At 38.9% G+C, this 17,741-nt stretch overlaps 1 protein-coding gene across 2 annotated transcripts in view; it reads left to right on the top strand.

The window, feature by feature from the left end:
- Window positions 1-4: 4 nt before the first annotated feature.
- nrp2b (neuropilin 2b) overlaps window positions 5-17,741 on the top strand; it is an 87,088-nt gene continuing 69,351 nt past the window's right edge. The window contains exons 1-2 of one of the 2 annotated variants that reach the window (XM_051906935.1): window positions 5-1,066; window positions 10,747-10,921. In XM_051906935.1, coding sequence (XP_051762895.1) covers window positions 997-1,066; window positions 10,747-10,921 — 245 coding nt within the window. In that variant the 5' untranslated portion in view covers window positions 5-996. The remainder of the gene's footprint in view (window positions 1,067-10,746; window positions 10,922-17,741) is intronic. The other variant, XM_051906934.1, reaches the window with a different exon arrangement.

The raw sequence follows: 17,741 nt of genomic DNA, 5'->3' as shown, positions 1-17,741 counted from the left end.
GTTATTACTATAGTAAGTACATGTAGTAACGTGTAACCACGGCACTGTAAAATAAAGTGTTACCGAATGTACTGCTAAGAACGTGGCACGTGTGTTTCAAAAAAAGGATTTTTTTATTTTGGACATCATTATTTGTCAGTGACCAATTGTAGGCAGCATACATCGCACACCACCTTGAAGAAACTCTCCGAACCAGCCTGTGGTTTCGCGCAGCCACGAGCGTTTGACGAGCCCGTGTGGCTGTGGGCGCTTGTGTTTCCCTCGCTCGCCTTTTTATAGCGTAACTGCGGGACTAGTGGCTGGTCTTTAATCAGAGACTGGAGAGGCGGGCCGAGGTGCTGACTGTAATGCGATAGCTGCGCCCGTCCTTAATGCTATTACATCCACATGCTGCTGCCGTGCAAGACTCAGCGCTCAAACGCGGAGACGCGCAGTGCCAAAGAGACAGCGCGCGGAGTATCTCTATCACAAGACTTCAGTTACGGACCCGCTGCACGGAGGACCTCATTCGAGCTGCACTTTCCTGACAGTTTACCGCCGTGGCCAGTATTTCCCGTGCGAGACAGAGCTTTTGGTGGTGGATTCTGTGGGGAGGAGACCGGGAAAACGCTTCATGTCAGTTGGATTTGAAGGCGAGAGAAAGCGCCGCTCACCTCACTCACTCACGCGCTGCTATAGCTCGAGGAAATCAAGCCAAAATATGTTTTTGGTCTGAACTCTGGCTTTTAAAGAGAAAGTTATTTAGTTTTAAAGTCAGACGCTTTTCGTTGTTGTTGCTTTTGTTTAGGATACAACTGGAGATGTTAAACGGCCAGGTCTGGGTTGAATTTACGCATCCAGCATTTTGAAACATATCGAGAAAGCAGGCGGCAGAATTGTTGTCAGACTCAAGACACAAGTGGATACATCACCAGTGGACAAGAACATTTTCAAAGAACATCACAAGAACTTCAGCTTTCACTCTACACGCACTGGGTGAACATTCACCCAGAAAAGATGGATTTATTCACAAAGCTCTGTGGATCTTTACTTGTCTTGTGTGCGGCATTAGTTTATGGAGATGAGGGTAAGTTTTTGTTGTTTTGTCATTTGTTTATTTGTTTTTTTCTGAATCAGTACATGTTTCCATTTTACGCTTATGCTATTATATGAAATTGCACAAGGCACGGGGACCATATTATTGATATATTTCAGTTTTTATGTAATTTCGGACATTTTTATTGAATTTTGTTATCGTACCTTACAACTGACAAACAAAAACGGCAAAATATGCCATATTTAACACTTATTATTAACTAAAAAAAGAGAAATAGCATCAAATAAGAAAACTAAAATGACAACATCAAAATGATGAGCTTCTCGTATGCTATTTTCAGCATGTTTGTGTGATGATGGGTGAAAGCTCACCGCGTGCGCTGGCAATCTCTTGCCCGCTAGAGGTGACGCGCGCTCGGCATGAGCTCCGTTAAACGCCGCGCTTTATACTGGACTCCACGGCACATTTTCCCTGCACTTCATTGTGCTTTTTTTTAATTAGCTGTGTAGTACAAACTAATGTTTTTTTTTTTTTTTTTTTAAAGGATTAAGGGTATTTCTTTTCCTTCACAAACGCACAGATAAACTCCGGAGTAAATTACGCAGCAGATTCTCTTCACACCACGAACGGGATCCTAAATTAAACAGCCTATCAGATAAACCCTTAAACATGCAATATTTGTATTTTTTTTTTTTTTTTACCTTAGAAAGTCGTAACCCATCATTTACGCTGCTTTTCTAGTCATAGTGTTCCCGTGTCATGGTTACTTAGTCTTGACGACTGTATTTGTGCTACCGCGGGCACATGAGGCACCTCCACCGACTGTCGTGAAAAATATTGTCGCAAATACAGAATATAATGAAAATATATGTAATCTATATATGTTTGCATAGGTGTATGTGTAGCCTATACACGATTATATTTGTGGTTTTCATATTTTATTAGTCTTTATTTTACATTTTTACACTCCTCCCTGGTGTTTCTCGATTTGAAAGACAGGTTTTGCATGTCAACTATCTTTAGTGAGAGTTTTATTAACATGCCTGACTGATAAAACTCACTTCAATCACCGATACTTTGAAAATAAACCGCTGAAATCCTGTAACGTTAACATTTTTTAGCAATTCAGGGAAAATTCGGAATGATATTAGGTACTAACCTCGAAATTTGGCATTATGAATGAATAAACATCGGTGTAAATGATAACTTCGCTTTCACGGAGTCAGTGTGCTCTTCTGTTTCTGTTTTGGGTGAAAACTAATGCCAAACGGTTTGAAGGGGATTTTTAAACGGGGATTTTTACTGCTGTAGTTGTCGTTTTGCTTTCAATGTTACGTATTCTGTGTCTCAGATATTTAGACTATATATTTCTCATGTTTTTTTGTAACTCTTATTTACAGTCTCTGTTGCACATGGTGTATGTTTCTATACTCAGTTACTATAAATATAACAATATGCAGTTGCCAGCATCCTCACAAAATAGTTACTTTTAAAAGAGTACTTATGCAAATACACAGTAACATGAATACTACTATAATATAAACTGTGAGTAATTTTCCTGTCAAAACACATGAGATAACCTACTTAGAAGAGGATTAGTTCACCCAAAAATAAATATTGTGTCATCATTTGCTTATCCTCATGTTGTCCTCCTTGGAACACAAAAGGAGAAATGTTAGGCAGAACATTTGTGTCTGAAAGTCACCATTCACTTCTATTGCATCTTTATTCCATACATTGAAAGTGAACGGAGACTGCCAAACATGACCTTTTTTGTTCCATGGAAGAAACACATGGGGGTGAATAAATTAAGACAGTATTAAGTGTCATTTTTGAGCAAGCTATTCCTTTTAAGTTTCTGTTTGGTAATTTTATGCTTTCTTTTTACTCTTTTAAACCATTTTTCCTCCAGTAAAGTTCTTTTGGACTAGCGTTAGCTTTATTTTCCAACCAAATGTCGATGACAGTGCTGCCAGACCCAACAGATCTGTGTTAGGATCTGCACCTGATCCAAGAGAGAGCTCTCCACAGGGGTCCTTCTAAAAGCCCAGCTATCTCTCCAACACAACAACAGTGCCTTAATTAGTCCTGTTAAGCTTCAGACGGTCTGAATCAGATGGATGAATGGTTTTGAGAGAGGGAGAATGGCTTAACCATCTACTGCTGGGACAGGAAGCCCTGCTGAAGTGAGCTGGACTCAGCAGCTGATGAAGCACACGCTGGTCGATAGGGGGGCTGAAGCCTCTTGTTCTAGTGCGGACAGAATGTAATAAGACAGAACGGCGGAGCTCTAAGTGTCTCGTAACTGCGATTAAATATCAGCTATTCATCAGCAGACGCTAACTCAGTGAAAATGAGAAACCGTATTGACTTCCGCCAGTCAGCCGCTGATATTTTCCAGAGCAGATGAGCCGTGTGTGGTGGTAGCATGCGGATTGCGTGTGAATCTACATGTTTGAGCCCGAAAGACAGCATGTCCGGATGCTATTCCATATTTTCCTGGTGTGCCTACTGGTACGAGCGCAAAGAGCATGTTGTTGGCAAAGCCTCGGCCACCTGCGCCTGGAGGCAGCGCTGCGATTGATTACATGCTTATGCAGCTGTGCAGACACACCTGACCACCTGCAGAACCTCAACACGCTCCACAGAAACTACAGCTACCGGAGCAAACTCAACGGGTAGCCGCTTTGAAATCGTGGTTTAGCACACATCAGTATCCTGATAGAGACCGCTGAGTGTCGTGCTGAATTTCCCAGGGAATATGAGAGCAATTCTCTCCTGGCGCTGGTTGTTTTCCGTGGCGTACGAAGTGAATGGGATCTCTTTAAAGTTTCATCGGATCCCTGCTAAGCCCATTTGTCATGTTCATTTTCTGCTGTTCAGTGGCCTCGAGCTTATTTCATTTTCCATGCGCACATCTTTGGTTTTATAGGCGATTGGTTCTGAGTTTCACTTTTGAGTCGTTCATCCAGCTCTTAATGTGAGTCACCTGCTTTTAGTCTGTTAGAGCTTCATTTTGTGTATCTGTGTGTGTGTGTAGCATTAGGTTTCGTCCAGCAGCACCTCCTCTGAGCCCTTTAGACTGTTGACGCTGATGAAAGGCAGATGTGGACTTCTGGCAACCTCTTTGTGTGTGTTTAGGGTACTCAGTGTACCACAGTCCTCTGTTCTCTAGCACTGAGTTTGATACCAAAGACACAGATGAGACCAAGGCAATGCATTTCATGACTAATCTCTTCATATTGCACATATTCCGGTGCCCTTTGCAGAATATGTCGCCTCAGGTGAAACATACTTGATCAGCAACCCAGTGAACCGCAGAGTAACTCATGCTTCGGTTTGAGTGATGGGCCAGTTAGTATCACATAAGTTTTTGCAGTTTACAATCAGTTTGAATTGGTAAACGCACAGGATCTCCACCAACAATGGCCATTATGTAAATCACTGCAGTTTGTTGTCATGTCTGCTCACTGCACTGTTTTCTTCTCTTTTCCGTCTCATGTAATGGGTAATATTAGCACTCCCTCAGCAGAAAATGGGCCTGTAAATCAGCTAAAAGAAGGTCAGATATTTGTATTCGCTCCAGCAAATGCGCCGGCACTCGTTCACTCACTCTCGTGTGGCAGGCGCTGGAAAAGTGCTGAAACAGTGCTATCGGGATGAAATTCAAAACAAGCAAGAAACCCATAAATAATGCAGCTCCATTCTCATTCCCCCACCCACCTGCTCAGCACCGTTTACAGTTACTTATGGCCCTAAAGCGAGGGGGCCGGCGGCGGGCCTACCTACCGGCAGCATCCTCAATCCTGCAGGAAGTGAGGCGGGGAGAGACGTCTCATATCTGAAGAGAGGAGAGGAGCGGGGTTGTGCGAATTGACAAAGTGCCGACACCGGAAGCTCTGGCAGGATGAGATCTGTGGCTGTTGTTGTGTGTACTCAGCAGAACGCCGAGCTGACTGGGTTTGTGCCGAATAGTGAGCATTCTGGTGCTGAGTTTTATGCTAAGTGAGGATGGAAGATAATATTGATTCGCACAACAATCAAAGCTATTGATTGGTTCAGCCAAGATTTGATTTTGTCAATCGAAGGAGCTCTATTAGTAGATTCAGTTTCTATTGAACAGTGTGACGTTCTACTGTAGCGTGGGACGGAATATCACGGGATGAGATCTTTTTTGGCGAGCCGACACTGTGAGCCCAACTTTGTACAGTTTTTCATTTATTAATCCTATTATCATAGGTCAGTTTACAGTTTACGCAGTCATTTTTTGTTTGTTGCACTGGCCACTAAGTCAGTTGTCTTAAACTTATACTGACACCTTGTGGCATGGATGTATGATTTGTGCAATTTTTTTTAGTAAATGATGCCATTTTAGAAATACATTATTCATAGTTATAGTTAATTACGTATTTAAAAATTATTTTTAAATTTCTCATAACTGGGGGTTACATGGTGGTCATGTGATCTCATTATGCCCCCATGAGGTGACCTGTTCCATGTAAAATTAAAAAGTTTTTATTAGCTTTTATTCAATTTATATTGAACAGTGTGACATTCTACTGTAATGTGGGATGGAATATCACGGGATGAGATCTTTTTTGGTAGGCCGACACTGTGAGCCCAACTTTGGACAGTTTTTCATTTATTTATCCAATTATTATAGGTCAATTTACTTTGCACACAGTAATTTTTTGTTTGTTGCACTGGCCGGTAAGGCAGTTGTCTTGGACTTATACTGACACCTTTTGGCATGGATGTAGGATTTGTGCAATTGTTTTTAGTTAACGATGCCATTTTAGAAATACATTTAACGATGCCATTTTAGAAATACATTATTCGTAGTTATAGTTAATTACGTATTTAAAAATAATTTTTAAATTTCTCATAACTGGGGGTCATGTGATCTCATTATGCCCCCAAGAGGCGACCTGTTCCATGTAAAATTAATAAGTTTATATATATATATATCTGTGTGTGTGTGTGTGTGCATTGTATGGGTCAAAATTATCGAATTTTCTTTTATGCCAAAAATCATTAGGATATTAAGTAAAGATCATGTTCCATGAAGATATTTTGTAAATTTCCTACCGTAAATATCAAAAATGTATTTTTGTGAGTGGATATGCATTGCTAAGGACTTCATTTGGACAACTTTAAAGGCAATTTTCTCAAATTCTACGGAGCCACGCACATGACATGCAAGAAAAAAAATTTAATCGTGGGCACGATTTACTAATTCGTTCCCTCAATTTATTAATTCGTGCGCACGATTTACTAATTTGTTCACTCAAATTACTAATTTATCCGCACGATTTACTAATTCGTTCCCTCAATTTACTAATTTGTGCGCATGATTTATTAATTCGTTCCCTCGATTTACTAAAACGTGCGCATGATTTACTATTTCGTTACTATTTTACTATTTCACGATTTACTATTTCGGTAACGAAATAGTAAATCGTGCGCACGTTTTAGTAAATCGAGGGAACGAAATCATGCACATGATTTAGCCTACTATTTTTTTACTGCATGTCATGTCCGGGGCTCTGTAAATTTAAAAAAATTGACCCTTATGACTGGTTTTGTGGTCCAGGGTCACATATCACGTGAGCAGACATCGTTTTAAACATAAGTACTGTTTATTTCTTTATGTGTATAGCTTTTTGATGAGCAGTGCACTTTTAAAAGGTATGTGAGAAAAAAAAAAACTTTTTTATGTTTTCAGCATAAAATAATGTTTCCATTCCCCAAGACATCACCTTCATCTATATTTGGTGCTCAGCAAATGCAAATCATCCACAAGAACGGCAAACACAACCAAAGTCACACACACTGGGTGTTGACTTCGGCCCAGTCGCCAGGGCTGCGTACTGCTGTGATAGCATGTGGCAGAGACTGTAGATGGATAGACTCCTTTAGCAGTACAGACACAATAATTCATGAGGCCACCACACACAGCAACACAACACTACTGCAGTATCTGTCGCTTTCTCTGCTCGGAGTGGAAATGAATCTCTGCACTGTCAGACCGGTTCTGTTGAGGCCCAGTGCTTAGGAAGGAAGAACACTTCCTAATGAGGCCCATCAGCATGTCAACCCTCCTCTTCTTTCTGCAAGAACATGCATACACAAACGGATCGACCCGGAACATATGAGAAAGTGATGATGCTGGGATTGTTCAATTGCAGGAGTGTGTTTGGTGCAAAACTACATATTTCCAAATTCCACTAGTCAGTGGGTTGCCTGAAAGATTAGTTGGTTTGTTTTAGATTCGGATAGGACGCATTTACATGAAGACACATTGTTGTGTTGGAAACAGCTGGACAGGGCTCAACAGAACAGGAACAGAACACAGGGTTTTGATCTATTTTTATCTTGACATGCTGACTTAAAAATGCAGTGCTTATGATGGGACACTCAGAAACAGCATGAGATCCGACACAACGACGAAGACGACCATCTGCATGTGTGTGCATGTAGCGGTGATACTTTTGAAGGGATGTATTTAAAGACTTGAAGAGATGTAAAGAGTTTGACAGCTAAATCACAGCATGCTAGTTACAGTTAAAAATATAAAAGCATAAAATATCAAAAAAAAGAAAAAGAAAAAAAAGCAAGCACCACCGTTAAAAATATCAAAACTATAAAAAAAATCTATAAAACTATTTTTTAAAAATTAAAAATATATTAAATGTAAAATGGCCAATCTCTAATATAAAACATAATATGCAGGAAAATTTGAGGCAAGATTCTATTTTTTTTTTTTTTTTTTTTTTGGTGGTCCATGAAATCAATACATTGATTTATTGTTATTTCCTGAAGTCTTGTTTTCTGTTGCCAGTACAGAACTTTACACACCTCCATTGTTGTCACCTTTCTAAATGTCACCACTAGAGTTGCACTGATGTATCGGTCGATTTTTGATCAATTTACAACCATCAACAACCACAACTATCAGCGTTTTGTAACTTTAATAAGGAAAAATATCTATTAAATACAGTAAAGAATATATGCAGTGTTATTTTACATTTGTTTTTCTTTATTTCCGTACCTGAAAACTACTGTTAAACCTACCTAAAAAGCACTGTTTATTTCATTTGTATCTTTGTTCTGTTGTATTTACGTATTTATGCTGGCCTGCTGAATGTTAAATGGATCCAATCCATGTTCATTAGAAATTATTTGATGATCAAAACACTGTCTATTTTAATGGCAAAACTTAAAATAAGAGAGCAAGTGACAAATATCGAAATCGGCCAATAATTGTTTGTTTAAATCGGTATCGGCCTGAAGAAATCCTGTCGGTGCATCCCTAGTCACCACTTGAATGCTGTTGTGTTGCGATCATCACCCTATTCAATATTTGACGACGCACCATGTTAGAGCAGAGGTGAGTGGTCTGCTGGGTTTAAGAATTAGGACGCATTTAGTCAGGTTTAGTTGCAGTGTGCTTTGAATGCAGTGTAAATCTGGAAGGTATGAAGAGGTCGCATCCCACCACATCCATCTTGTTTTCCGACGGTGAGAAAGTCGGTGACTGAGTGTGAGAGATCAAGTGTGCAATACAGATGAGTTGTAATTGTTCGCAGAAAGTGCTGTGGAAACCAGCCACAGACCTCAAACTGTCAATCAAAGCTCTCACTTCCTCTGAACCCCTTCCCAGCGTCCCCACTGGGCCACTATGTGTGACGCTAGAACATCAGCTCCGTGCATGCCGGTTGCGGTGTATTTGTTGTGAATTTCAAGTAACGGCAGCAGAGTGCCTGCCATTTGTTCCTCCTTGCTGGTGCACTGTGACCGCTGACCAGGACCACATGGACCTCCACCACAGAATTCCACAGATTCCCACAGAATCAAACGGCTGTTATTTGCAGAGTTTTGCAAATATGATTGCAGTACACTTGGTTTTTAAAGGAACAGTTCACCCAAAAATAATTCTGTCATAATTTACTCACCCTCATGTCGTTTTAAACCTGTACACTCTTAAAAAATAAAGGTTCTTTATTAACTTCGATGGTTCAATGAAGAAACTTTAACATCTATGGAATCTTTCCATTTCACGAAAGGTTTTTTAGAGTATTAAAATGTTCTTCATACTTAAAAATGGTTATTCTATGGCATCGCTGAGAAAATCCTCTTTCGGAAACTTTATATTTAAGAGTGTATGCCCTGTTTACACTAGTGCGTTTCTTTTTTTTTTTAAATGCTTAACTTTTGCTACGGTTACGCCTGTTGTGTACATTACTCCAGCATTTTCGACCCGCGAAAACTGAGACATTCGAAAATGCTGCAGAGTCAGTTTCAGTTTTGAAACGCCAGGGGTGCGTTTCGGTGTAAACGGACCAGAACGGAGATGTTTGAAAACAATGCCGTGGCTGCCCACGTTCGCTCTGCATATCTTTGACGACCGTGTAAACAATAACATGGAGACTGAATTGCAATCTTTGCTGTTTTTATTGTTAATTTTAGCAGCCATTGTGGAGTTAAACTCATTAAACTGCATTTTTTTTTAATACTGCAGCTGCTTGCATGTGCAAGATGTTTTACACTTGTACGCACATGCCCAGTGTGCATTAACGGTCATGTGACATGCGTTTTCGGTCGTTTAGTGAAGACGGAGATCGTTTCTGAAACACTGTGGAAACGTCAGTATAGACAAAGATCGTTTTCATTTTAAAACGCTGTTTTAAAACGAAAACGCACTAGTGTAAATGGGGCCTTACTTTCTTCTGTAGTACCCAGAGAGAATATATTTTGAAGAATGTTTCAAATGCTTTTGTCCATATAATGAAAGTCAGTGAGGTCCAAAACATCACTAGACCCCACAGGCTTTCATTGTATGGACAAAAGCATTTGAAACATTCTTCAAAATATCTTGAAGCAAGTTCTTGAAGCCATCTTGAATCATTCAGTGCCTCCGCACTTTAAAACATTCATACACCACCTCCCCTCGAACATGTGTGTTCGGTGCATGCTGACATCTTACCACTCTAGCAGAGGTTAAACAGCTGTGCCTCAATACTATGATCAGAGCAATAATGAATGAGAGTCATATCAATTATTTGAGCTGTGGGAGCCGAGGGCTTGTTCGGGAAGAGAATGGTAAACACAGGCAGGGGAGAGAGCGAATGAGTGCACTATCTATGCGCTTTCCACACAGAAAGGCATCTTTGTGCCTGATCACTACACTCCTCACAGCATTGGGTTGACCTTTGACCTTATGGAGACACACTTCCTGTCACTGAATAGTTTGTCCTGTGTGATAGACTGGTTATTATTCTGAAGATACTATTGAAGATTGTGTCGTAATGTTTGCAGATTGCTTGTCAGTGATACAGTTGACAACTGGGACAGACACATTTGATACTAGACACAGCAGATCCTTTGATTTCCCAGTTTGTGTTGATTCGTATTAAACATCAGAACACAGAACAAAGGCTTTTAGTTACTAAGTCATGACTGCTTCACTTATTAACTAGCAGAGGTCAGCCATTTCCTTTGTATCCATTAGAATCATTAGTGTCATATTGATTCATGTGTACTGAATTTGAAAAATGACCACTGAGTAGCATTCAAATGAACTGGTTTTAGGTCAAAAATATTATTTAATATTATTCAGTGAATATAAATACACTAAATACACATTTTCACAGTGCATTTGAAGCTTTTGAGTGAAGCTTAATCACATATTTCACCTCTCATCTCCACAGAGCCATGTGGCGGGCATTTGGATGCCAGTGACGCAGGCTACATCACAACACCCGGTTACCCGCTGGAGTACCCGCCCCACCAGAACTGCCGATGGGTGATCACGGCACCCGAACCGTCCCAGCGCATCGTCCTAAACTTCAACCCACACTTTGAGCTTGAGAAACTAGACTGCAGGTGAGCTTCATGGGATATACACAACTGATAATATTGAATAAGAAACTATATATTCATAAGCATGTGATGAGGTAAAAGCAGAAACAAAGGGTCGGTGCAGTATATCAAAGCTGATAAGGGTGCATTTCGAACACCCAAGAGACAACAAGGCAATCTTGTTCTCTTTCTTTTATATAATGAATGATTTCATTTGTTAATTCTACTACTTAATATGAGTCATAACTGTAGTAGTTTCTTTAAAATTAGTTGATTTGGAAAAGACTGCTGATGTTTCTTGCCTAGTGATTACTGGAGCCTTCCTGTGATGCCCTGCTGAGTCTGGCTCTAGTCGACGTTACACACACTCTCTTCACTTTAATTAAATATCCAATAAACAAAGCTTTGACACACATTTCTGGGAATCATGAAAACGTGCAGACTTGAGCTCTCAGCATGTGTTTCACCGGCAGCTGTGTCGACTCCTCCCTCTATTGGACAGCAGCAGAAATGCACAGAACGTGGTCAGGATAATAACAGTACAGGGAGTTTTAGTGTATTTTCACAGTTTGGGTGGATTTGTTTTAAAGCGTGTTTCGTGAAGTGGGACGAATTCGGGGGGAATTAACAGCTGCTACTAAAGACTTAGACATTCATGAGTCATGTTTTACAAACCCTTCTCGGCAGAGCCACAAAGCCTGTCACAACCTGCCACTTTCAGCTCTCTCACTCTTCTCACTGAATATTGCCCTTTGTCCTTTTGGCATTTATTAACATTTTGGATCTATTAATTATACATAGAAGTGTTTTTAAAGAGAGATTTATGGGATGGCTTTTGACATTCCTTTGTTGAAATTGGAGCATTAATTTTTCAGAAGCTTTTGTTGAGAGTGTCTTCACTGAGCACTTCCAGTGTGCACAGCAACAGAGAGAGATAGAGAGAGAGATCAAAAGACAGAGACAGGAAAGTCTGATATGTGTTTCATTTCAGCACTTTGCTTACCCCTTAGTGGTTTGAGAACGGGATAGTACTGTTGTTATTTTCGTCTCTCAAATTCCCTCCACCCTGGCTTGATTGACAGAAGATGCGGCACGTTCCATTACATCACACATCCTTTTCCGTGCTTTCCTCCCACAGGGGATTTCTTTGCGCGTCCATTAGTAAACAGAACTCCATATTGAATCAGACACATTGCTACTTTTGGAAAAGAGGAAAGTGGACAGTTTCCCAGTAGTTCTCAGGTTAACACAACCAGATCTAAGACTTAAAACAGATGTCTCTTTTTTTAACCTTCCATCTTCACACCCATCTGCTGCTCCGCTATAAATGTTCAGACTAGATTTTTACATTCTTTGAAGAAAATGTGAGTGCTGTTTGTCTTTGCAAAACTAAATTCTAGGGTGTTGTAGGTGGTTAGGGCATTATTATGTAGTAGCTAAGGTATTCTGGATGATTTGTATGTTGCTGTATGGTTACTATGTTTTGTTTATATATATATATATATACAGGTGCTGGTCATATAATTAGAATATTGTGAAAAAGTTCATTTTTTTATTGTAAATTATTTTAAAAAATGAAACTTTCATATATTCTAGATTCCCTACATGTAAAGTAAAACATTTCAAAAGTTTTTTTTTGTAAATTTGTTGATTAGAGCGTACAGCTAATGAAAGTCCAAAATCCAGTATCTCAAAATATTAGAATATTTACATTTGAGTTTCATTAAATGACTATCCCTACAGTATAAAATCCGGGTATCTTTTGTTTTTTGAAACCACACTAATGGGGAAGACTGCTGACTTGGCAATGGTCCAGGAGACAATCATTGACACCCTCCACAAAGAGAGTAAGTCACAGAAGGTCATTACTGAATGGGGTGGCTGTTTACAGAGTGATGTATCAAAGCATATTAAATGCAAAGTTGACTGGAAGGAAGAAATTGGGTAGGCAAAGGTGCACAAGCAACAGGGATGACCGCAAGCTTGAGAATACTGTCAAGTAAAGCCGATTCAAACACTTGGGAGAGCTTCACAATGAGTAGAATGAAGCCGGAGTCAGCACATCAAGAGTCACCACACTCAGACATCTTCAGGAAAAGGACTACCAAGCCACTTCTGAACCAGAGACAACGTCAGAAGCATCTTACCTGGGCTAAGGAGAAAAAGAACTGGACAGTGAACAGTGGTCGAAAGTCCTCTTTTCAGATAAAAGTAAATTTTGCATTTCATGTTGAAATCATGGTCCCAGAGTCTGAAGGAAGACTGGAGAGGCACAGAATCCAAGCTGCTTGAAGTCTAGTGTGAAGTTTCTGAAGTTAATAATGATTTGGGGGGGCCGTGACGTCTGCTGGTGTTGGTCCATTGTGTTTTATCAAGTGCAAAGTCAATGCAGCCATCTTCCAGGAGATTTTGAAGCACTTTATGCTTCCATCTGCTGACAAGCTTTATGGAGATGCTGATTTCCTTTTCCAGCAGGACTTTAGCACCTGCCCACAGTGCAAAAACCACTTCCAAGTGGTTTGCTGATCATGATATTACTGTGCTTTATTGGCCAGCCAATATGCCTGACCTGAATCTATGGGATATTTTCAAGAGAAAGATGAGAAACAGTCGATCCAACAATATACAGATGATCTGAAGGCTCAATAGTGCCTCAGCAGTGCCACAGGCTGATCACTTCCATGCCACACTTCACTGATGCAGTAATTTGTGCTAGGAGCAAGTCATTTGCTGTAATATGTCCTGCCGATCAAGTATTGAGTGCACAAAAGAACATACTTTAAAGAACTTGAACTTTTCTGTTTTGCAAATCCATTTTTTGATTGATTTTAGGAAATATTCTAATATTTTAAAATACTGGATTTTGGACTTTCATGAGTTGTACGCTCTAATCATCAAAATTTAAAAAAAAAACTTTTGAAATGTTTTACTTTACATGTAGGGAATCTAGAATATATGAAAGTTTCATTTTTAAAAATAATTTATAATAAAAAAATGAACTTTTTGATGATATTCTAATTATATGACCAGCACCTGTATATATATATATATACACACACATACATATACATGGGTGCCTGTAGGATTTCATACACAAAGAGGGAATTATTTGGTTCCCAAAAACAACACTAAAAAGTAAAAAAGAGACATCTTATACATTTTTAAACCTGAAAACGGCAAAAAAAAAAAAAATGTATCCCTTCGGCAGGAGTTTGATTGACAGGCAGTCTAACCAATCATAACGCCGTTTTGTCTGACAAAGCAGTCAGGGGAGTTAGTAGATTAACATTGGTGGACTTGAACTTGAAAAATGGTGTGTATTTACGTCTTTCCGCCGTTGAAACAACATACCCTTGATGTTCATTCATGTTTATTTGATGCTATAAATGAACTAGTAGGAAGAGATGATCGGCTCATGAGCCGCTTGAACTAAGGCGCTACAGTGATCTGTCACGACACATTAAAGAGCCACAAAATGGTATTCATTGTTTAAATTTCTTTAAAATGTACAAAATTTGAAATTTGAGACTTTGTTTCATATAAAAAGTAACCTGCCCTGTCTTGTCTGTCGACGCATTGTCAGAGTCCTCTTTGCTCCTTGATGTATTTTTCATTGCGTGAGAACATGATGTGTGCGTGAGAGCGGCATGGCTTGTCGGACGTAGGAACAGTAACTAAAGGGGGCAGGTCTTTGTGAACGGACAACTGTCAAAGACATCCATCTAACACATATTCACATATGAATAACTGAGCAGCATGTGCAGACACAAAAACACTTCTGGTGTGAATGGCCACTTATTCACATGGCACAGCAGTAGCCTAGCTAAATTTTCTAAAAAGTTACTGCTCAAAAAGTAGCCCTTTGTTTTAATGTATGTAGGTGAATATCCACTTCATCCAGTGCTGTTTGTTTTGTTGACTGAGAAATCACTTCAGATGATTCAGTGAGAGAGCGGTCAGTACGAATGTGAATCCATTCAGACCATTTTGCAAATACAGTTGGCCAATTCAATGAAAAGAAAGAATCAAATCAAAAGAATGATTAACAAATAATTGGAATCTACAGAAATACAGGAACTTCTGAAATCACCATCTTGACCTTATTCTCTATACCTTTCTATCTCTCTCTGAAGCCCTTGCAACCATTTAAACCACATAAAGGTTAAGTATGGTTATTTACAGCCTGTGATTTCAGTGCTGTACACAAAGATGGTGGAAGCTACTGTTATGCTTGATCTGTAGACCTCATAAATGCACAAATGATATATCAGCATCTTCTGTTTAACGCAAAGCCAGACTCTTCTTGGCTAAAATCAACTCCCTAGCTATTTTGTTTTTTTTAAACTCCCTAACTCCCCTACTGTTTTTCTAGTGATTATTGTTTTTGTCCCTTGGCCAGGAAGATGAATTAAGGACAAAGTTGGGAATATCGAGTTCTGTTGGGTTTTAACCCAATCACAATTGTTAATGCCGAGTAAACACAAGCACTTCTTTAATAAACAAGTCGTAAAATGATCTATCTATTAACATGCTTAAACACAACCGCCTCTGATTCTCCCATTAGCTTTGCAAGAGAAAACTGTCAGGTGACGCCATACTAGTGAGGTGTTACAACAAAGTCTTTGTGAAGTGGACAAATCGTTCAGTTGCGTTGTCTAGACTTACAGACGGAGGACAGGGTGGAGTGAGACAGTTCCAGACTAGACTATACAACCATTCAACCCGGCCTTTATACAGCATGATATGACCCATGAATATAGTTTTGTTCTTGTAAACGAATGTATAAAGTATCATTCAGTGATGTCAAATTAGATTTTTGATTTGAATGAAATCAATTCATTTAGATATTACCACATGAACACATTTTTCAGTTAACATTTAGTCTTTTCTGATGAGAATATATCATTCCATAACAGTTCTTTATCTGATGTTATTATGGATGTGTGCGATGTGACAGTGCTGTATGTATCATAAGCTCTCACCCTTCACACATATTGTGATATAGACACTGTGGGAAGACTATTTATTTGATCTATGTTGATCCCGAGGTAACAGCTCAGTATCTTTCCACTGGACACAAACTGGCTCCATCAGCAGCTAAGCGCCATACTTAATTTATTTAACCTGAAGCGTTTTTCCTGTCAGATATGATTATGCTGCTCAGGAATCATATCCAGGCATGCCTCTCAGTCCTAACTGACAGATGTATATATGCACACATGCTGAAAACTGGCTGCACCACAGGGTTTCTCCTTTGACCTCATGAAGTTTAGTCTGCTCGTCTGCCACCACACCCTTATGTTTCATCTTTCCATTCATTTCTCCTTCAACTCTGTTATAACCTCCCTTTTTTATCCATTCTTTCCTCCTTGGTTTGTAATTCTTACTCCTCCTCCACCCATCTGAAAAGAGCAGCTCATACTTACATGAATTTCCATAGTGGTCCAGGCTGGTTTATGCTGGTATATTGTTGGCTTGAAGTTGGTTCACAAAGCATTGCTTTTTCTAGTAAAGCTACTTGAGGACTGGTTAGCTAGTTAAAAATCATGGTAAATATGAAACACAATGATGACCACTGATGTTAGTCTTGCATTTCCCCTTCTCTTGATTCCTCTTTCTTTCCCTCCATACATTGTGTCTGATTTAAATGACTCATCTCTCAAGGCATGGCCCATTCTCAGCATTGCTTTATTCCACATTACCCTAGTCAGCTCTCTCCCTCATTACACACAGATGAGGTAAACAGTGTTGATAGTCCAGCCACACAGTCACTGCAAACACTTCCTCCATAGCATTTCCAGTTCTCCATAGAGACTGAAGTTGGGAAAAGTTGTTACTTGTTACTAAAGAAAAGGATGCCACTTCGGAGGCAGCATCTTTGTTCCAAAACTTTGAGTTAGCATGTTGCTAAGCTAGCAATGCAATACTCTAATAAGCATTGCAATACAGAGCTCACACATTATACATTAAAAACTTGTTTTTATGCTTGTTTTATGCTTTTTTAGGTAGCACTTTATTTTAGTGTCCTTATGTATGCTTACATGTACTTATTGTAGTAATAACAGTAAATTATGCATAATTACATGCAACTAACCCTCAACCAAACCCGGTAGCACTGTTTTTTACAGTCCTGTTTCGCATGTACATACTATATACTTACTGTATTAATTACAATAACTAGGTAATAACTAGGTACTAGTCCTAAACCTACCCCTAAACCTAACCTTAATCTATGTAGTTACCTTTTATTAACTAGTACTTTCTTGGTAAATACACTGTAATTACATTGAAAGTGCAATTACTGTAAAATAAAGTGCAACCCCAAACCCTATTCTTAACCCTTGTATTAAGTACATGTTGTTATTTAATTTTACTCACTACTTACATAAAGTGTAACCCTTTTTATTATTAATTTTATTTTACTATTTATTATTATTGTTGCTTATTTAATGATTTTATAGCATTAAATGTATTATAAGTATATAAACATTTCTATAAATTTTAGTACATTTATATATAAATATTTATATTATATTTTAGTTTTTATTATTAATTTAATTTTTATAGGCTATTTAATGAATTTTAAGTATATTTCTATATTTTAATATTTATTATTATTATTGCAGTGCATTATTGGATTGCCTTTTCTGTTAATGATACATGCAATGATACCTAGAAATTTGGCTAAAAGAAGATATTTTATAGGGCAGCATACAGTAATTGTCCTTTTCCTATTTATGAACTGTACTAGTGAGTTATAGTAAGCTGCCTACATAGTCAGCATCATGAGTGCACTAATTATCCTGCCTACCTTTTGAAACAGACTTTATGTCTGTAGCTCATC

Source organism: Ctenopharyngodon idella, chromosome 9 (genome assembly GCF_019924925.1).
Source record: "Ctenopharyngodon idella isolate HZGC_01 chromosome 9, HZGC01, whole genome shotgun sequence".
Classification (NCBI taxonomy): Eukaryota; Metazoa; Chordata; class Actinopteri; order Cypriniformes; family Xenocyprididae; genus Ctenopharyngodon; species Ctenopharyngodon idella.
This window is presented reverse-complemented; position numbering and strand designations above follow the sequence as displayed.